A 21519-nucleotide genomic window follows, 5' to 3' on the forward strand; every position below is an offset into this window, starting at 1 on the left:
CACCGGAAGCAACACAGAGGTCGCAATGTGATTTGTCCAATGAGAGAACACTTGGGGGCTGAAGGCAGACTGCTGTTTACTCTAGTGCACTACCTAGCTGATTCGCATCTTTTTTGTTTCTTTTAAATTAACAGAGACAATGATGTGTGAAAGATACTTTGTCATGATCTTTGCACTGCCGTAAGTATAGTCATCTTTTCATTCTTTATTGATTTAGTAAAGAATATACAGTATATGGTATAGGAACTGACCAGTGTGTGAACAAAATTGTAAGATGTCTTGTAATTCTCAAGGTTCTTTCAAAATGTTATCACATCAAAATGGTTTCATCCCATGTGCTGTAAAGCAGGAGGCAACAAGACTCTTCCTGATTGCTATAAGAACCTGAAGACACCTTCATCATGACCCTGTCAGATTTCATTGGAGCTTTGAAGGACAACCCTTACTTTGGAGCAGGCTTTGGGCTTGTTGGCATTGGCACAGCACTTGCAGTTGCCCGAAAGGGGGCACAGATTGGCATGATCTTCTTTAGAAGACATTACATGATCACACTGGAGGTCCCCAGCAGAGATAAAAGTTATCACTGGCTGTTAAGCTGGATTACAAAACATGCCAAACACACGCAGCATCTAAGTGTTGAGACCTCTTATATGCAGCATGAGAGTGGGCGAGTCCATACACAGTTCGACTTTCATCCCAGTCCGGGCAACCACATTATTTGGTAAGACCACAATTTATGTAGAGAGAACATTAGTTTCACAATGTGTTATTAAAGGAATAGTTCACCCAAAAATGAAAATATTCTCATCATTTACTTTTACCCTCATGCCATCCCAGATGTGTTTGACTTCTGTTGAACACAAAGATTTTTAGAAGAATATCTCAACTCTGAAGGTCCATACAATGTAAGTGAATGGTGGCCAGAACTTTGAAGGTCCAAAAATCACATAAAGGCAGCATAAAATTTATCCATATGATTCCATTGTTTAAATCCGTGTCTTCAGAATTGATATGATAGGTGTGGGTGAGAAACAGATCAATATCTATGTCCTTTTTATTTAATTATAAATTCTCCCTGCCTAGTGCGAATCACCAAAAACAAAAGAAGGAAGTGGAAGTGGAGATTTATAGAAAATAAGGACTAAAATATTAAACTGTTTCTCACCCACACCTATCATATCAATTCTGAATATATAGATTTAACCACTGGAGTCATATGGATTACTTTTATGCTACCTTTATGTATTTTTGGACCTTCAAAGTTCTGGCCACCATTAAAATGCATTGTATGGACCTACAGAGCTGAGATATTCTTCTAAAAATGTTCATTTGTGTTCTGCAGAAGAAAGAAATTCATACACATTTGGAATGGCATGAGGGTGAGTAAATGATGAGAGAATTTTTATTTTTGGGTGAACTATCTCTTTTAAGTAAAGTGGGGTCCAAATTGTTATGCTGGTAATGGAACATGTTTTATTTAATTAGATAATTAGTATTAAAAATGCAAAATAGAAGCATTTGCAATGTGTTATCACAGACTTTTGGACCTCACTGTATGTTATTTATAATTGTTGTATTCGAAATGGGTTCAAAATGTAATTATTTATCTGCATGTTATCTTCTGGTAAAGGAATAATGACTCAAGAACAGTTTACTGTCATTATTGGACCCACTAGCATTACCAACCAATGTGGTATACTCTGGGTATATGTATAGTGATGTTGCTTTAGACAGTTTACATTTGATGTGCTGCTGATTTGAGCTTCCCAACAGGAATCAATAATGTACATCCGCTTATCTTCATCTCTAATTAAAGCTGTGTTTTTTCAGGTACGGAAGGAAGTGGATCAGAGTGGAGAGAACCAGAGAGAAGCAGATGGTGGACCTGCACACTGGAACTCCATGGGAGTCTGTCACCTTCACTGCTCTGGGTAGAGACAGGCAGATATTCTTCAATATACTCCAAGAAGGTATGAGGTAGGAAATGGGCTGTTGCCAACACCGGTTGATTCTTCAACTATAGGCACTTTTGGTCGTGTGGACTTAAAAATAAGCATAAAGCATTTGAGAAGTAGCAAAAAATAAATGATGAAGGCATGATAGAAAAGTTTCAAGACATTTTTAATGCATAAAAAAAGGTTGGAATCTATTAGTTTTAATAAAAATCAAACCCCAGGGACATAAAGTGCCCATATTTCATGAAACAGCCATCTATGATATATTCCCTTTTCTGTTCACTCAATGGCTTGGTTCTGCTGTTTTGTGAACCTGCTGTGGAACACTGTATTAATTTACAATACATCTGCTGTAGATCGCAGTATAAACATTGTACATTATACAACATTGTAAAAATGCGTTGCAGCCAGTAAATTAGTGATTCTTTGTCTGTGCAGCTCGTGAACTTGCTTTAAGACAAGAAGAAGGTCGGACTGTGATGTACACTGCCCTTGGAGCAGAGTGGAGGCCTTTTGGGTTTCCTAGGCGACGGCGGCCCCTGTCATCAGTGGTTCTGGAGAATGGAGTGGCAGAGAGGATTGTTGATGATGTGAAGGAGTTCATCGGCAATCCCAAGTGGTACACTGACAGAGGTGAAGTTTAACAGGATAACTTGACAGTTAAAGACGAGCTCCAGTTCAGATCCTCTAAAATAAGTCATTTTAAGAGTTTAGGGATAGTTCACCTTAAAGTGAAGATTCTGTCATCTTTGACTCATCCCTCATGTTGTTCCAAACTCGGATGACTTACTTTCTTCCATTGAACATAAAAGGAGATTTAAGGTAGAGTGTAAACCTCAGTCACCATTCACTTTCATTGCATCTTTGAGGTTAATATTCTGCTTAGCATCTCATTTTGTGTTCCACAGAAGAGAAGAGGTCTTACAGGTTTGGAAGAACATAAGGATGAATGAACGATGACAAAATTTTCATGTTTGGGTAAACTGTCCCTTTAAAAATTAATCCATGTCAGGAGAAACTTCCCTCATGCCACTAACTTCATTGGATTGCATTGTAATATTTCATATATATATATTGGTTTGTTTGATATTTTAATTCATTTCTAATTTAAGTTTTATTGTTGAATATGTTCAATCAGGTATTCCATATAGGAGGGGCTATCTGCTGTATGGACCCCCAGGCTGTGGGAAGAGCAGTTTCATGTAAGCACAGTTACTTTGTTTACAGTTCAAGGTGTCACAAATACGATTAATGAATAGTAGAGTGTCGTAGTTTCAAAGTCAGGGTTCCCAGGGTCAAAACCTGAAAATATTAGGGAAGTTAAAATTTAAAATAGTAATTTCTAGTCCTGGAAGACCAGTAATTTCTAGTTATTCTCTGCTCCAAAATAAGTAATAAGCTAGAAACCTTTTTTTTTTATTTATTTTTATAGAATATCCCTATGTTAGCCACTTAAAAAATAATAATAATAATAATTTTTTTGAAACATCTTGAGTGCCTAAAACTTTTGCACAGTACGATACATATATATATATACATATATATATATATATATATATATATATAAAACATTTGTCCTAAGTAGGGCTGCAACTAACGATTATTTTGATAATCGACTAATCTAAAGATCAGAAGCAATTGAGACAGCCTAAACAGATAGGATGTACCAAGCTTCTTGGAGAATTCACCACAGTTCTTCTGTCTGCCAACAACCAAGAAAAACTGTGTCCAGGTGTACCTAGGAGAATTGTGTCTGTTTTAAAGGCAAAGGTGGCCACACCAAATATTGATTTAGCTTTCTTATGTTTACTGGACTTTGTATGATGTTAATTGGTAAATGAAAACTATTTATGGCATTATTTTTGAAGATATCCTCACTATGCAACATTTTTCACAAGTGCCTAAAACATTTGCACAGTACTGTATATATACTGCAAAAAAAGAAACGTCCTCTCACTTTCAATTGCTTTTATTTTCAGCAAACTTAACATGTAAATATTTGTATGAACATAAAAAGATTCAACAACTAAGACATAAACTGAACAAGTTTCACAGACATGTGACTAACAGAAATGGAATAATGTGTCTCTGAACAAGGGGGGGGTGAAGGGGGTCAAATCAATAGTAACAGTCAGTATCTGGTGTGGCCACCAGCTGCATTAAGTACTGCAGTGCATCTCCTTGTCATGGACTGCACCAGATTTGCCGGTTCTTGCTGTCAGATGTTACCCCACTCTTCCACCAAGGCACTTGCAAGTTCCCGAACATTTCTGGGGGGAATGGCCCAGCCCTCAACCTCCGATCCAACAGGTCCCAGACGTGCTCAATGGGAGAACACTGACATTCCTGTTTTGCAGGAAATCACGCACTGAACAAGCAGTATGGCTGGTGGCATTGTCATGCTGGAGTGTCATGTCAGGATGAGCCTGCAGGAAGGGACCACATGAGGGAGGTGGATGTCTTCCCTGTAACGCACAGCGTGGAGATTGCCTGCAGGGACAACAAACTCAGTCCGATGATGCTGTGACACACCGCCCCAGACCATGACGGACCCTCCACCTCCAAATCTATCCTGTCCAGAGTACAGGCCTCGGTGTAACGCTCATTCCTTCAACAATAAACGCGAGTCCGACCATCACCCCTAGTGAGACAAAACCTTGACTCGTCAGTGAAGAGTACTTTTTGCCAGTCCTGTCTGGTCCAGTGAAGGTGGGTTTGTGCCCATAGGTGAAGTTGTTGCCGGTGATGTCTGGTAAGGACCTGCCTTACAACAGGCCTACAAACCCTCAGTCCAGCCTCTCTCAGCCTATTGCGGACAGTCTGAGCACTGATGGAGGGTTTGTGCATTCCTGGTTTAACTTGGGCAGTTGTTGTTGCCATCCTGTACCTGTCCCGCAGGTGTGATATTCGGATGTACCGATCCTGTGCAGGTGTTGTTACACGTGGTCTGCCACTGCGAGGACGATCAGCTGTCCCTCCTGTCTCACTGTTGCACTGTCTTAGGTGTCTCACAGTACGGACATTGCAATTTATTGCTCCTGGCCACATCTGCAGTCCTCATGCCTCCATGCAGCATGCCTAAGGCATGTTCATGCAGATGAGCAGGGACCCTGGGCATCTTTTTTTTGGTGTTTTTCAGAGTCACTAGAAAGGTCTCTTTAGTGTCCTAAGTTTTTATAACTGTGACCTTAATTGCCTACCGTCTATAAGCTGTTAGTGTCTTAACGACCGTTCCACAGGTGCATGTTCATTAATTGTTTATGGTTCATTGAACAAGCATGGAAAACATTGTTTAAACCCTTTACAATAAAGATCTGTAAAGTTATTTGGATTTTTACAAAATTATTTTAAAATGCAGTGTCCTGAAAAAGGGTTTATAAATCTAAAATGATTTGGTAACACTTTACAACTAACAATGAACAATATGTTTTTACAGCATTTATTAATCTTTGATAATGTTAGTTAATAAAAATACAAGTGTTCATTGTTACTTCATGTTAGCTCATAGTGCATTAACTAATGCTAACATATACAACTTTTAGTTTCAAAATGTATTACTGTAACATTAACCAAGATTAAATAAATGCTGTAAAACTATTACTCATTGTTAGTTTATGTTAACTAATGTTGTTAACTAATGTTAACAAATTGAACCTTATTGTAAAGGGTTACCAATGATTTAAAAAAAAATCTTTATCCAGTTCCTGTTTTTACAAACGACTAGTAAAGTAATGGAATTCATTGTTCAAAATGTGCGGGAAGGGAACCCTGTAAATTAGTGTTATTTCTGTGTACAGTATGGTTGCAATAAAGTAATGAGCTAAACACTTACTGTATTGCTGACATTTCACAGAACTGCGCTGGCAGGCGAGTTGGGCTATAGCATCTGTCTAATGAGTCTCAGTGACCGCAGTCTGTCTGACGATCGTCTCAACCACCTGCTGAGCGTCGCTCCACAGCAAAGCATCATCCTACTGGAGGACGTGGATGCAGCCTTCGTCAGCCGCGAGCTGATACCCACAGAGAGTATGTCACTTTTGCAAATAAGCGACACACACAGTTGTGTTTTTGAAACTCTCTATCTATGTAAACTTATCATGTGTTTATTGTTTCATGAATTGTATAAGCTGAATATGTCATGGATGGGTGAATCTCATGAAACCTGTAAAGAACAAATCCCGGTCATATTTCACCTCTTCTTCTTTATCAAGAAAATGAAGCCACATTGTGACATTGATACACATCTAGAATGAGTGGGTACAACATGCTCTCATCATATACATCAAGAACAATACTCTTAAATGACCATGTTTTTTCTCACAGATCCACTGGCCTATCAGGGCATGGGAAGACTCACTTTCAGTGGACTTTTGAATGCTCTGGATGGAGTGGCATCTTCAGAGGCCCGAATTGTGTTTATGACTACTAATTTCATTGAAAGGTATATTTCACGACAGTCAGGGTTTTCACAGTCATGAAAATGGTAGTGATAGACAAACATGTGAATATCCATGTGATTAATCAGCCAATCGTTTGGCAGCATTGCAGTGCATAAAATCATGCAGATACGGGTCAGGAGCTTCAGTTAATGTTCACATCAACCATCAGAATGTGAAAAAAAAATTTGATCTCAGTGATTTTGACCGTGGCATGATTGTTGGTGCCAGATGGGCTGGTTTGAGTATTTCTGTAACTGCTGATCTCCTGGGATTTTCACATACAACAGTCTCCAGAATTTACTCAGAATGGTGCCAAAACAAAAAACATCCAGTGAGCTGCAGTTCTGTGGATGGAAATGCCTTGTTGATGAGAGGTCAACAGAGAATGGCCAGACTGGTTCGAACTGATAAAGTCTACAGTAACTCAGATTACCACTCTGTACAATTGTGGTGTGAAGAATATCATCTCAGAATGCTATTCTGAGATGCGGGTTGGCACTGTTTTGGCCGCATGACGGGGACCTACACAATATTAGGCAGGTGGTTTTAATGTTGTGGTTGATCGGTGTATATCAGGATTATTTTGGCCATCAGCCTGCTTTCTAGATATCTGTATCTGCATCAGTTGTTGATAAACCCATGATAAATTCACTAATATCAGGGATTTGTTTTTTAATTGTGATTTAAGATGTAAAATTGGGATTTACAGGTGTGTAAATGCTGTGGAAATTAATAAAATCTTTAAAAGTCATTGAAAAATTATATCAGCTCAGCTGTAAATATTTCACCAAAAAATAATTGCTCTTTTGTGAGTGCAAACTATATAATCATGAATGACTGGAAAAGTAATGGAATTTTATTGATCAATATGTGTGGAAACCTTGAAAAGTGTGTTTTCCTTCTGATTAACTCTGCATTGTTTTCTCCATATTTCTCCTCTGTGTGCCAAAGATTGGACCCCGCTCTTGTAAGGCCTGGACGGGTTGATCTGAAGCAGTACGTGGGCTACTGCTCCCATTGGCAGCTGACTCAAATGTTCCGGAGGTTTTACCCTCAGGAGTCTGCGGCTGAGGCCGAGCGATACGCAGAGCAAGCGCTGGCAGCACACCCAGAGCTTAGCGCCGCTCAGGTTCAAGGACACTTCATGCTCTATAAAACAGACCCGGTTGGCTCTATCAAAAATATCGATAAGATAAAGATGTGAAGACCTGATAAGAGAACAGACTTTTGTATAATGCAAACTGAACCACAAAGGATTGATAAACATCTGAGGTGATTGAATCATGCTTTGATTTTTATACAATCTAGATAAAGACTTCACACACATCTGAGAAATAAAAGCCAGCTCGAGGAAAAAATTATTTTTCTCTGTTATTGTTATGGGTTTGGTGTCTATAGATGACATTATGCGCTAATTATCTGTCCAAAGTCCAGGAATGTCCAGTGGCTCATACAGTTGTGCTCAAAAGTTTGCATACCCTTGGAGAATTGGTAATAGATGTACCATTTTTAAGGAAAACATGAGTGAGTAGGCAAAACACATTTCTTTATTTCTTATGGGATTCATATTCAACTGTAGGTTATAACAGAATGGCACAATCATAAAACAAAACATGGCAACAAAGAAAAAAATGAAATGACCCCTGTTCAAAAGTCTGCATACCCTGAGTTCTTAATACTGTGTAATGCCTCCTTTAGCATCAATGACAGCATGCAGTCTTTTGTAATAGTTGTCTACGAGTCTCCAAATTCTTGCAGGTGGTATAGCTGCCCATTCGTCTTGGCAAAATACCTCCAGGTCATGCAAAGTCTTTGGTCGTTTTGCATGAACCGCACGTTTGAGATCTCCCCAGAGTGGCTCGATGATATTAAGGTCAGGAGACTGTGATGGCCACTCCAGAACCTTCACCTTTTTCTGCTGTAACCACTGGAGGGTCAACTTGGCCTTGTGCTTAGGGTCATTGTCGTGCTGGAAAGTCCAAGAGCATCCCATGCGCAGCTTTCATGCAGAAGAATGCAAATTGTCTGCCAGTATTTTCTGATAACATGCTGCATTCATCTTGCCATCAATTTTCACAAGATTCCCGTGCCTTTAGAGCTCACACACCCCCAAAGCATCAGTGAGCCACCACCATGCTTCACAGTGGGGATGGTATTCTTTTCACTATAGGCCTTGTTGACCCCTCTCCAAACACAGCGCTTATGGTTGTGACCATAAAGCTCTATTTTGGACTCGTCACACCAAATTACAGTGTGCCAGAAGCTGTGAGGCGTGTCAAGTTGTTGTCGGGCATATTGTAACCAGGCTTTTTTGTGGCACTGGCGCAGTAAAGGATTCTTTCTGGCAACATGACCATGCAGCTCATTTTTGTTCAAGTATCGTCGTATTGTGTTCCTTGAAACAACCACACCGTCTTTTTCCAGAGCAGCCTGTATTTCTCCTGAGGTTACCTGTGGGTTTTTCTTTGTATCCCGAACAATTGTTCTGGCAGTTGTGGCTGAAATGTTTCTTGGTCTACCTGACCTTTGCTTGGTATCAAGAGATCCCCAAATTTTCCACTTCTTAATAAGAGATTGAATCGTACTGACTGGCATTTTCAAGGCTTTGGATATTTTTTATATCCTTTTCCATCTTTATAAAGTTTCATTACCTTGTTACGCAGGTCTTTTGACAGTTCTTTTCTGCTCCCCATGGCTCAGTATCTAGCCTGCTCAGTGCATCCACGTGAGAGCTAACAAACTCATTGACTATTCATACACAGACACTAATTGCAATTTAAAAAGCCACAGGTGTGGGAAATTAACCTTTAATTGCCATTTAAACCTGTGTGTGTCACCTTGTGTGTCTGTAACGAGGCCAAACATTCAAGGGTCTGTAAACTTTTGATCAGGGCCATCTGGGTGATTTCTGTTATCATTATGATTTAAAAAGGAGCCAAATAACTATGTGATAATAAATGGCTTCAAATGATCACTATCCTTAAATAAAAGATCAGTCATATTTTCAAAATCAATGCCAAAATTTCACAATTTCTGCCAGGATATGCAAACATTTGAGCACAACTGTATTTATCCTGAGATTAATTTGAAAATTGCTTTGTGTACATTGAATCTTGTCAAATAATGGCTTAAGTTGGACATAATATGTATTCAGTTCAGACAGAAATCAATATTTTTGAACATAATGTAAATATAATTTACAGTGATTCTGGACACTTTAACCACACTTGAAAATGTTTGCATTTCTTTTTATAATTAAAAGGATAGTTCACCCAAAAATGTAAATTCTCTCATCATTTACTCACTGTCATGCCATCCCAGATATGTATGACTTTCTTTCTTCTGCTAAACAAACAAAGAGTTTCAATGCTAGTGAATGGTGGCCAGAACTTTGAAGGTCCAAAAAGCATATTAAGGCAGCATAAAAGTAATCCATACGACTTCAGTAGTTTAATTTATGTCTTCTGAAGTGATACAGTCACTTTGGGTGAGATACAAATCAATATTTCAATCTTTTTTTTTATTGTAAATCTCCACTTTCACTTTTAGAATGTGAAAGTGGAGATTTATAGGAATAAATTACTTAAAAATGTATCTGTTTCTTTCCCACACTTAGCATATCACTTCTGAAGATATAGATTTATACACTGAGTCAAATGGATTACTTTTATGCTGCCTTTATGTGATTCTTGGAGCTTGAATGGTCTGTTCACCATTCACTTGCATTGTATGGACCTACCGAGCTGAAATATTGTTCTAAAAATCTTCGTTTTTGTTCAGCAGAAGAAAGAAAGTCATACACATCTGGGATGGCATGAGGGTGAGTAAATAAAGAGATAGGTTTCCATTTTGGGTAAAAAAAACCAGTGGCATCTGCAAATAAATGATGCTTAAACTTTTCTCAGAACCAACTTTACTTTGTGTGCTTGAGCTATATTAAGGTGCTATCTGTAAATGCCACTGGTTTGATATTTTTGTATCTAATGCATTGACATTCATATTGATATTCATACTGTATTTGTGTGGCTTAAGTGTCCAAATACATTTTTGGGCCACTGTAAATTATCTAAGCTGATTTAAAGAAAAAAAAAAATTCCACACTTTCAGATGATTATTTTTTTTGGGGGGATGAGAGCCATTGTAAACAGAGGGATGTGCAGTTCCAAGCCTATTGTTTGTATTTGTTTAGCACACTCTGTTTGAACTGGAAGAGAGGTGAATGTAATACATTCTTATGCTGCAAGATTTGGCCCAAAGCAACAGTGTTTCTCCTAGAAGTTGGAAATATGCAGGAAATTCTTACTGCCATTAACAGAAATCATTACCGTACCTACTGTATGTGCACAATAATGGTGTTTTCCTTTAAAAACACACCCACACACAAGACAACACACACATTACAACAGAGAGTGAAGGGTTAACTGCAGAGGATGTTGCCCCACCTCCCTCTCCCTCTCCCTCCCATATGAAACAGGATCGCTGGTTCCCACATTATTGTCCCTGCCTCCATGATGGCTGTTCGTCTAGCAGTGAGCTCTGCAGAAAGAATTGGATTTGCTTTCCTGCGGCCCACCACAGTGGCTGTGGACCTCCGGAGAGGGGCAGTGGGTAATGCTGCTGCTGCTGTCACTGTCCAGGACAGTCACAGGAAGCTCAAGACTGTGGCTGACCTCCCAGAGATCACAACCTTTACGATGCTGTACAGACTGTTCTTTAAAGGGTACCTGAATCGCATGCATGAGCTACAGGTACAGAGGGCAAATTCTACAAGATAGCACAGCCAGTACAGTTATGTATAGTTAATTTATTATGTGATGTCACCTGTTTATCCACACGCTTGTTGAAACATGTAATTGCAGAACTGACTTTTACTCAGACAGTCACTATCTTAATCATTAAAGACATAGAATAGAAAATAAGCAACTGTCTTCTGTAATTGACCATGTTTAAATACTTAAGTATTCTTGCTGTGAGTTTTATCTGATATTTATTTATCAGGGTTCCCAGTTAAACGGTCATGGAAAACCTTTCATATCAGAGAATTCTAAAACTAAGAATTCCAGGCCTGGAGTAGTCAATATATATGTACTGTTTATACTATATATATATATATATATATATATGTGTGTGTGTGTGTGTGTGTGTGTGTGTGTGTGTGTGTGTGTGTGTGTGTGTGTGTGTGTGTGTGTGTGTTTTACGCTCAGCTCTAAAATGTTTATTTACAAGAATAGCCAATTTCTATAATATTATTTTTTTAAATCCTTGTCCTTTTTCAGGCCTGGAAAGGTCATGAATATTAATAAAATCTTAAAAAGTCATGGAAAATGTTATAGTGAATCCACATTTTTCTAATTAGGCAGAGCTGTAAAATATTTTATCAACAAGATTCGTCAATATTTCTAATCAGGAAACAACTGGAAAGCTCATAAGGTGTTGGAACTTTGATATATTGACCCAAAGTAATTTGCAGATTTGGTCTGCAAATTAATAGTAATTTTAAACAATGATTTTTCTTAACATACACTTTTTGTTTGTGCTTCACTTTTTGTCTGTCATCTCCCTAGTTATATGAAAAGCAGCTTTATGGCCCCTTGTACAGAGTGAACGCTGGAAACTTTCATTCCATTTCACTATGCAGTGTGGATCTAGTTGAGGAGCTCCTCAGAAAAGATGAGAAGTTTCCTTCTAGAGGAGACATGACTCTGTGGACAGAGTACCGGGACATGAGAGGCATCGGCTATGGCCCTTTCACAGAGTAAAAACACAACAGTTCTGTAACAGTATTGTGATGTAAAGGTGTTTGCACATACTTCTAAATTATGTAAGGCTTGTCATGCCTTAAGAATTTACTAGGACAAAGTGCACTAGAGTAGTAAAAATGTGGTAGTTATGTTGCTTTGTGATGTTATGTAATCTTATTAAAGGGATAGTTCACCCAAAACTTTCAATTTTACCATCGTTTACTCACCCTCATGTTGTTCCAAACCTGTATGACTTTCTTCTGTGTAACACAAAAGGAGATTTTAGGCAGAATGTTAGCCTCAGTCACCATTCACTTCAATTGCATTTTTTTTTTCATATGTACAATTGGGTGAACTATCCCTTTAACTGTATCGGGTTTGTATCAACTGCTATTTGCTTTGTTGCCCTTCTGAAAGGAGCTTTTGATTACAATATGTTCTTCAACAGAGAAGGAGAGAAATGGTACAAACTGCGGGCTGTGTTGAACAAACGCATGCTGCATCCCAAGGACTCGGTTCAGTATGGTGATGTGGTCAATGAGGTCGTCACAGACTTCATCAAAAGGATTTACTTTCTGCGTGAGATGAGCCCCACTGGTGATCTGGTCTCTAACTTGTCCAATGAGCTTTATCGCTTCTCTCTTGAAGGTATAGTCCTTCGTAAATGTTTGAAATAAGATGACACAAGATTAGACAGAGCTTTATCGATACCCAAAAATTTTATTCCGCACAATGGCATACAGTAATATGCCAACACAACATCATGAAGGATGTGACTAATGCAACGTAAAACACAATAAGACAGAATTATACCCCTTATAACAAACTCAACAGTGCGTATCACATCAGTGGAAGTACCCCTCTGTAGTTTCCATGTGGGAGTGTGTACATAAAAACTTGTAATTAGTTTTTATGTAATCAGCTAATATTTAGCTGCATAATTGTAGAAAGCTTCCACTTAGTCCCTGATTGCTGATAAAGTTAAATAATGTAGGTTAGTCTTTACATTTATGCATTTGGCAGACTCATTTGTCCAAAGTGACTTAAAGTGCACCTATAACCTTGACCTAGTGCTTGAAGTTTATGTGCATTCTATTATATTCAACTGAATTTTCAGTTCAGGTTTCATTTCTATTTTATTTAATTTTTTAATTTGCTCTTTCAACTTAGTTTAGTGTCTGGTAGTTTTCAATCTATCACTGTTAGGTTTATTTAGTTTTTATTTTAACAATTATTTAACATTTATGCATTTTATTCAAAGTGACTTACAGTGCATTTAGGGTATACATTTAATCAGTTTGTGTGTTCCCTGGGAATTGAACCCATGATCTTCGCTTTGCTAGCACCATGCATTACCAGTTGAGCTACAGGAACCCTATTTTAGTTTTTGTTGCCAAAGTTAATGGGTTATCTGATATAATCTGGATATGTTTTAACACCATTCAATTTCTCAAGGCCGTATAGTATTATTACTATCTAGTGGCATTTTCATGTTTAATGAAGGCAGGTTTTAAATGTTAGAATATACAGTGTATCAAAAAACTAAAATGAATTTTTATTTTAGTTTGTTTTGGAGTCATGAAATGTATTTTAAAATGTAGTTTATTTTCAGTTTTGTCCAGTTATGCTGGTTTTCATATATATATATATATATATATATATTTTTTCAGTTAACAAAAACGCTAGTTATAATTAACGATAATAACACTGTTTTCAAATCTGTTTAGGAAACACAAAAGTTATCATGTGTCATTCACACTGAATATTTTGAATATGAATCAACTGGTGAAAATCTTACTATTTCTTGTAGCACAAACTCACAATAATTGTTGTATGGTGTATTAAAGTATATAAGTAATAAAGGTTTTTCTCCTTTTCATTTTCTCATTCAGGAATCTCATCCATTCTGTTTGAAACACGCATTGGCTGCCTGGAGAAAGAGATTCCCACAGAGACACAAGATTTCATTGACTCTATTGCCAGAATGTTCACCTACAGCATGCCTGTGGTGTTGCTGCCAAATTGGACCCGAGATTACTTGCCATTTTGGCAGCGGTACCTCAGTGGCTGGGAGGGCATTTTTACGTTTGGTAAGCTTTTTGAGATGCCTCTGACAATCAACATCAGTTATCATAATTTTCAGATAGAGTGTAAGAGATACAGGTACATGTTGCTATGCAGTGTGATGTTTTATAATCTTTTATCGACTTATGGTTTATGATTTTGTTCAGCTAGCAAACTGATTGACATGAAGATGGCAGCCATTCAGATGCGAGTGGATACAAATCAGGAGGTTGCAGGGGAATATCTCACCTACCTGCTTTCCAATGTCAAGATGACCAATAAAGATGTTTATGGAAGCATTTCTGAGCTGCTATTGGCTGGAGTGGACACAGTAAGAGACATTTACTCTAGCTATGACCATTTGAAATGGTACATTTGTAGGGATGCACTGATGTATCGGCCACTGATATTTATCGGCCAATTATTGACCAAATTAAAACCATCGGCAAATCGGTTTTAAGCATGAAAACGCTGATATGAAAAGCCAATGATTCAGTTATAATTATTTATCAGCACACTTTATAAAAACACTTCGAATTCACATGCACAATCCAGAAATAATGATAGCCATAGAATGTAGAAGGGTTGGCACTCCTAAGAACATGTCATTTTTATTCTTTCTCGTTCTTGTGGGCAAAAACTGTCATTACAGACGTTACAGTTGTGAAAGCGGCACTTACCTATACATGATGAGGTAAAACCATCCACGCTTTGAGACCAGCTAACTTTGACTTCTGAGACATTGATATGCTATCCATTAAGGCTGCACGATTGACTGAGTTAAGATTGAAATCTCAAATGTGGTCTTGCGCAATTACAAAAGCTTGTGTCAGAGAGCAACCGCAAGACAGAGACCCAAGAGCAGAGGAACAGTTCAAAGGATTTATTTACAGTTCAAAATAATATCTTAGCAGAGTTATGAGGAATCCTCCGTGATGAGTGCTCCCGCAGGCGACTGCATGCACCGTGACGGCGAAGAGCAGAGCCGCGAGGAAACCTCCGCTGAAGAGCAGCCGACACACAGCAAACTTGAAGTCAACCACACTCCCGACACGCGGGCAGAGACGAGAGATCATCCATTGAAGATTTGTGAGTGCAGAGAACACGCGCACAGCAAACTGGAAGGCAACCACACACCTGACACATGGGCAGAAACGGGCAACCATACAGATACACGAGACAGGACCAACTAGGCAGAGAGAGTGAGGTAAGTTACTTCACACCAAACAGCTTTCTATAATAATGACACACAACAATCACTAAAGACTACATTCAACAATCCAGCCAAGAACATGACACAAGGGGATTAAAATAGGCAAGAACAAACAAGGGACAGGTGCCGCTCGCCAGCTGAAAGTTGGCATGATCAGCGTTCCCATGAAAACAATCAGGGTTCCCATGGAAACGCTAATTCCGTGAGCCAGCGGCACCTGAAACACATGAGGGAGAAAACTTCAACACACTTAGAACAAAACAAACAGAACATGGAGCATGAGTGTCCGGATCCCGATACCATACAGGAAGTCAGGATTCAGACACCATGCTTCGGACATGAAACAAGACCGACCAAAGAGCGCACACCGGTAACTCACAACCGGACCCGTGCGCTCACACAAAGAAGATACACGAAACACAAGACAGACAGGGAACGATGATGTCATGGTCACGTCTGACAAAAATCCAACCTGACAGAATGACAGGGCCGTGACATTCCTGAAGAGCACACGGCAGTAACTCACAACCGGACCCGTGTACTCACACAAAGACAGGACACGAAACGTAAGACAGAACATGGGGCGATGATGTCATGGTCCCATCAGACAAAAACCCAACATGACAAAGTAACAGGACCATGACATTACCCCCCCCCCCCCCAAACGGGAACATCAAACAAAAAACAAGACAAAAAAACGAGCACTAACAAAGAACAGAAAACACAACAAAGAGGAAGCGAAGGGAGGGAAACCAGGGAGGAAGTATAAGATAGGGGGTGTGGTCAAGTGGCCTGGGAGGTGGCCTCAGGGCAGAGGTGTCGGCCGCTGGACAGGAGGTAACGGACTTGGTGGCAGCTGCTGGACAGGGGGCAGTGAGCTGGGCGGCATCCGCTGGACAGGGTTCAGGAGGGAGCGGCTCAGGGGGCGGAGCTGTGGTAAGCTCAGGTGTGGACATTGGCCGTGACAGGGGAACGGCCTGCACAGCCGAGAGCACTGGCAGCTGCAACTGGGGAGTAGCCTCCATGGCCGTGGGCACCGACAGAGACTGGGGAACGGCCTCTATGGCCATGGGCGCTGACAGAGACTGGGGAACAGCCTCCATGGCTGTGAGGACAGGTAGTGACAGGGGAACAGCCTCCATGGCTGTGAGCACAGACATTGACAGGGGAATGACCTCCAGGGTCGTGGGCACTGGTAGTGGCATGGGAATGACCTCCTTGGTTGTGAGTACAGGCAGTGACAGGGAAATGACCTCCATGGTCGTGAGCACAAACAGGGAAGGGGAAACGGCCTCCGTGGCTGTGGGCACAGACAGAGTCAAGGGAATGACCTCCATGGTTGTGGGCACTGGCAGTGACAGGGAAACGGCCTCTGTGACCGTGGAAGCTGTCAGCGACTGAGGAGCAGGCACCCGGCCCCTCCTCTGCCTCCTCTGGGCGGTGATAGGTCCGTCCAGCTGGACCATCGGAACTTGCCACATCGACGTCCATATAGTTCCCTTCGGCTCCGGAATCCACCAATGCGGAAACAGTGTGACTGGCTGATCCACACTGCAACAGGGCCGGATTGAAGAGCAGCTGACACGCAGCAAACTAGAAGGCAACCACACACCTGACATGCGGGCAGAGACGAGGAATCCTCCGTTGAAGATTCGTGAGCACAGAGAACACACGCTCAGTAAACTGGAAGGCAACCACACACCCGACACGCGGGCAGAGACGGGTAATCAAACAGATACACTAGACAGGACCAACTAAGCAGAGAGAGTGAGGTAAGTTATTTCGCACCAAACAGCTTTCTATAATGATAACACACAACAATCACTAAAGACTACATTCAACAATCCAGCCAAGAACATGACACACAAGTGTGTTAAAATAGGCAGGAACAAACAAGGGACAGGTGCCGCTTGCCAGAAGGAAGGATCTAGACACCATGCTCCGGTCATGAAACAAGACCGACCGAAGAGCGCACAGCGGTAACTCACAACCAGACTTGTGCGCTCACATAAAGAACATACACGAAACACAAGGCAGACAGGGAACAATGATTACGGTCCTGTCGGACAAAAACCCAACCTGACAGAATGACAGGGCCGTGACATTACCGAAGAGCGCACTGCGGTAACTCAAATTCGGACCCATGCGCTCACACAAAGAAAGGACACAAAACACAAGATAGAACATGGGGCGATGATGTCACGGTCCCATCAGACAAAAACCCAACCTGACAAAGTGACAAGACCGTGACAGCTTGAAAGACTGTGTTTAAAATTAGGGTGCTTCTCAATCGGAAGGCTGCAGCCTAGTTAGGCTGTGTCCTTCCTAGATCAGTCCTTCTGAGGCTGTAGGCTAGGCTCCTCCTCAGCATTCCAGCGCTAGAATGAGACGGTCTAGTAAGTGCGCATGTGCAAGGGATTGTGGGTGATTGAAGGCTGTGTAGGATGCACTTGATGCATCCTCCAAAATATGGCGAAACAAGGCTGACTTCCAAGGGTCTTCACAATTGAGACGGCCTTCGAAGGAGCTTGATGACGTGGTAGCCGAGATATCCAGCCTAACTAGGCTGCATCCTTCCAGTTGAGAAGCACCCATAGCCTTCAATCAGTGTTTCAGTCAGCGCTTCATTCAGCATTGTGTAAGAACTGCATCATCGATTATCCATTATACCACGATAGAACTTAAATGGCATTTTGTTCATTTGGTAAAAAAAATTTCTGTGATGTGGTTAACATTTCTGTGGAATTGCCCAAAATATGCATGATATGAATTTGTGATGTTCTGTTATAGTCAGTAGAAACATGTAAAATGTGAATTCTGTTGTTTTGATGCTGCCGCAAGGGGAGGAGGGGCTCGCTGCTGGCCGCCTGGATCTGTGGAGCCGCTGCCAGGGGCGGAGGGCTCCCTACCGGCCGCCAAAACACGGAGGGGTGTTCCATCCACCAGGGGTCGGAGAACTTGCTCCGGTCTGCCCGGGGGTAGGAGCAGCTGTCATCCGCCAGAGGGTGGAGAAGTGATCGAGGACCAGGCAACGCCGTGTCTGGGAACCAGCAATCAAGTTTTTTTTTTTCTCTCTCTCTCTCTCACTGTTGCTCCGCCTTGCCCTTTCCCTCTCCTCTTTTTTTTGTTTTTGTTTTTCCCTCCCCTTGTCCCCCTCCCCAGCCGGAAGGGGGGGGGGGGGTTGTACATCATGCCGGGGGTTCCCCAGCCTGAGGCAAAGGAGGGAGGAGTGTGATGAGAAGGAGGGCGTGGCCGGGCCGTGACTATGCATGCCCAGCCCCCAATTGGGCTAATCAGCCGAGGAGAGGGATAAGTGCAACGGGATGCGGCAGTTCAAGAGAGAGAGAGCCACATGCAGCTGCCGTGTGTGCATTTGTGTTGTGTGTCTTTTTGTTTCATTAAATATTATTTTGCGTGATCAGCAGGTTCCCGCCTCCTCCTTTCCCATCCTTAACCTTGTTACAATCTATTTATGTTTCATTTTGGCTGTCTTTAAAATGTTGGCTTGTCCTGTGTTCAACAGATCCAATCCATATTCAATGGAAATTCTTTATTGTTAGAACATAAGCTTTTGTACCTCTTTGTACATTTTTAAAATATAATTCCTGAGCAAAACAGTGATCTGATGGCAAAATAAGGTAAGTGACAAAATATCTGCATCTGTGTCAGTCAATAGTTTTTTGTTAAAATCGGTATCAGCCAAAAAATGTCAAATCGGTGCATCCCGATAACTTTGGCAATAAAAAGTGATTTAATGTGTTATATATATATCTCTTTAAAATTAAAGGGACAAAAGAGGCAATGGAAATTCAGATAAACCAGTAGTTCTAAACTTTCTAAACTTTCTCAACTCCAAGTCCCCATATTGTTAGACTATGATTTTTCCTCTTTTACCTCTGCTGAAATAATGACAAAGTTCCTGTTTTCAAACATACTTCTCCTGGCAGTCATTGAGGGGATTACAAATTTTACATTTTGTTCACCAAGGTTGTACGCTGCAGTGATTTTTTTTGCATGTTTTCAGTAACCTAAATGTATGAAACATTTTTCAGCCCCACTGGAATTTAAATGAGGCATCCTAGTGGTCCACCGTCCTATGGTTGAGAACCACTGATGTAGTCGGCATACATTAATTGTTCCTACTATGTTTCCTCTTTATGTGCTAGACCTCCAACACTATGATGTGGGCCCTGTATCTTCTCTCGAGAGATCCAGAAGCTCAAGAAACTCTGTATCAGGATGTAAGCAGAATCTTACAGGGTGACAGAATCCCAACAGCACAGGAAGTGAACAGCATGCCTTACCTCAAAGCTGTCATCAAGGAAGCACTAAGGTGAAAATGGATCATTTTCCAACAAAGAATGTTTGTTAAAGTGTTATCACACAGGTGTAGTATGTTTGCTCAAGTGCATGAAAACAAGCATATCAACCGGCTAGGCAACCCAATAAAAGTATCGAAAAGTATAGAATCGAACGTTGCATGTATGCCAAACTAACCAACTGCAATCTGAAACAATGTACTGTATACCTTGAATGCACTGTCAAATTGGATAAAAGCATCTGCCAAATGCATAAATGTAAATGTAAATGCAATTAAACAACCCAAATTGCAAATGGTGCCCCACTAGGTATTCATTAAAATTTTTGCATGTGTAATTTTCCACACAGGATGTACCCTGTGGTCCCCATGAATTCCCGTATCATGGCAGAGAATGATGTGGTCATTGGTGGACATTTTTTCCCAAAAAAGGTGTTTTTTCCCCCTCATGATATTGGGACATGAAAAAAAGAATATCTAATTTAGAAATTGCTTCAGTATATAACTATATTTCTTTTGAGTAGACAACATTCACTCTTTGCCACTACGCAATCAGCAATGATGAGAAGGTCTTCTCAGAACCACGGAGGTTCAAACCTGAACGCTGGCTTCGAGATGGCAGAGCGAGACCTAACCCATTTGGGTCAATCCCATTTGGCTTTGGAGTCAGAGGCTGTGTTGGCCGTCGCATTGCTGAATTAGAGATGCATCTGGCTTTGGCAAGGGTATGAGACAGACAGACAAAACATATAGATAGACAGACAAACAAAGTGATCAGTAGATAGATTGAATACAGTCTACTATTATATTATAGATATGAAAAATGCTGCTTGTTGACTGTCTTTTTTATTTCAGATAATCAAGTTATTTGAAATCAGACCTGACCCAACTATTGGCGAGATTCAAGCACTCAATCGCACAGTGCTTGTGGCAGACAGACAGGTTAACCTTCACTTTGTGGAAAGACAGAACACATCTTCTCATCAATAGTCAAAGGAGACCACTAGTGCTCAAACATCACATGTAAACTTTGTACATATGAAAATGATAGGCTGTAGTGAATCATGTGAATATGTGAAGTTCTTTACCTCTCTCTAAATGTGATTCTGTTGTGCTTTGGAATATGCAATATAAAGGACCTTGTACAACACTGTGAAAAATTCTGTTTTCCAAATTTTTTATAGCTTTGCCATGAAATTGTTCTATGTGCTTTGTATTTCATTACGCTGATATACATTAATGTATTTTATGAACTTGGGAAAAAAATCTAATAAACTTTTTAAGCAATTCAAAACCTCTGTGTTTTTTTTTTTCAGCATTAGTGGAAGTAGAATGGAGGATATTTACATATTTGTGATATTACATCACCTTTGTAGGTACATTTCTTAAGTGCTGTTGATTAAAAAAAAAATTATGAAGAGTCTCTCACATTTGGGCATTTATTAAGAAAATGTCTAGTTTGCATATTTTATAAGTTTAAAGGAATATTCCAGGTTCAATACAATTTAAGCTCAATCGACAGAATTTGTGACATAATATTGATAACCACAAAAAAAATTATTAAGACTCGACTTTCCTTTTCTTAAAAAAAAAAAGCAAAAATAGAGGTTACAGTGATGCACTTACAATGGAAGTGAATGGGGCCAATTTTTGGAGGGTTTGAAGGCAGAAATGTGAATCTTATAATTTTATAAAAAGCACTTTCATTCTTCTGTTAAAACACGTGTATTATTTGAGCTGTAAAATTGTTTTAATCATCATCTTTACAGTAGTTTTAGGGTTTGTTGAC

The 21519-nt window shown here is 40.2% G+C and overlaps 3 protein-coding genes across 5 annotated transcripts in view; all 3 read left to right on the top strand.

Moving 5' to 3' along the window:
- LOC127447171 (1-phosphatidylinositol 4,5-bisphosphate phosphodiesterase delta-4-like) overlaps positions 1-181 on the top strand; it is a 45215-nt gene extending 45034 nt beyond the window's left edge. For both annotated transcript variants that reach the window (XM_051708803.1, XM_051708804.1), the window contains exon 17: positions 135-181. The gene's annotated coding sequence lies outside the window, so the exon portion shown is untranslated. The remainder of the gene's footprint in view (positions 1-134) is intronic.
- LOC127447173 (mitochondrial chaperone BCS1) lies at positions 32-7598 on the top strand. Its single transcript, XM_051708808.1, has 8 exons — positions 32-180; positions 350-721; positions 1831-1970; positions 2394-2588; positions 3094-3157; positions 5809-5981; positions 6279-6396; positions 7346-7598. The coding sequence occupies exons 2-8, from the start codon at positions 402-404 to the stop codon at positions 7596-7598; spliced, it is 1263 nt and encodes a 420-aa protein (XP_051564768.1). The 5' UTR covers positions 32-180; positions 350-401.
- Positions 7533-21014, top strand: LOC127447172 (sterol 26-hydroxylase, mitochondrial-like). 2 transcript variants are annotated; one of them, XM_051708806.1, is made up of 10 exons: positions 7533-7666; positions 10869-11142; positions 11959-12149; positions 12584-12783; positions 14028-14225; positions 14367-14530; positions 19579-19745; positions 20081-20162; positions 20255-20455; positions 20586-21014. In XM_051708806.1, exons 1-10 carry the CDS (start codon positions 7629-7631, stop codon positions 20718-20720), a joined length of 1650 nt encoding a protein of 549 aa, XP_051564766.1. In that variant the 5' UTR covers positions 7533-7628; the 3' UTR covers positions 20721-21014. The 2 variants fall into 2 exon arrangements, with proteins under 2 accessions (XP_051564766.1, XP_051564767.1); XM_051708807.1 differs by lacking the exon at positions 20586-21014 and having other exon boundaries at positions 20081-20161; positions 20253-20441.
- The last annotated feature ends 505 nt before the right edge of the window (positions 21015-21519 follow it).

The sequence above is a fragment of the Myxocyprinus asiaticus genome, chromosome 10 (assembly GCF_019703515.2).
Source record: "Myxocyprinus asiaticus isolate MX2 ecotype Aquarium Trade chromosome 10, UBuf_Myxa_2, whole genome shotgun sequence".
Classification (NCBI taxonomy): Eukaryota; Metazoa; Chordata; class Actinopteri; order Cypriniformes; family Catostomidae; genus Myxocyprinus; species Myxocyprinus asiaticus.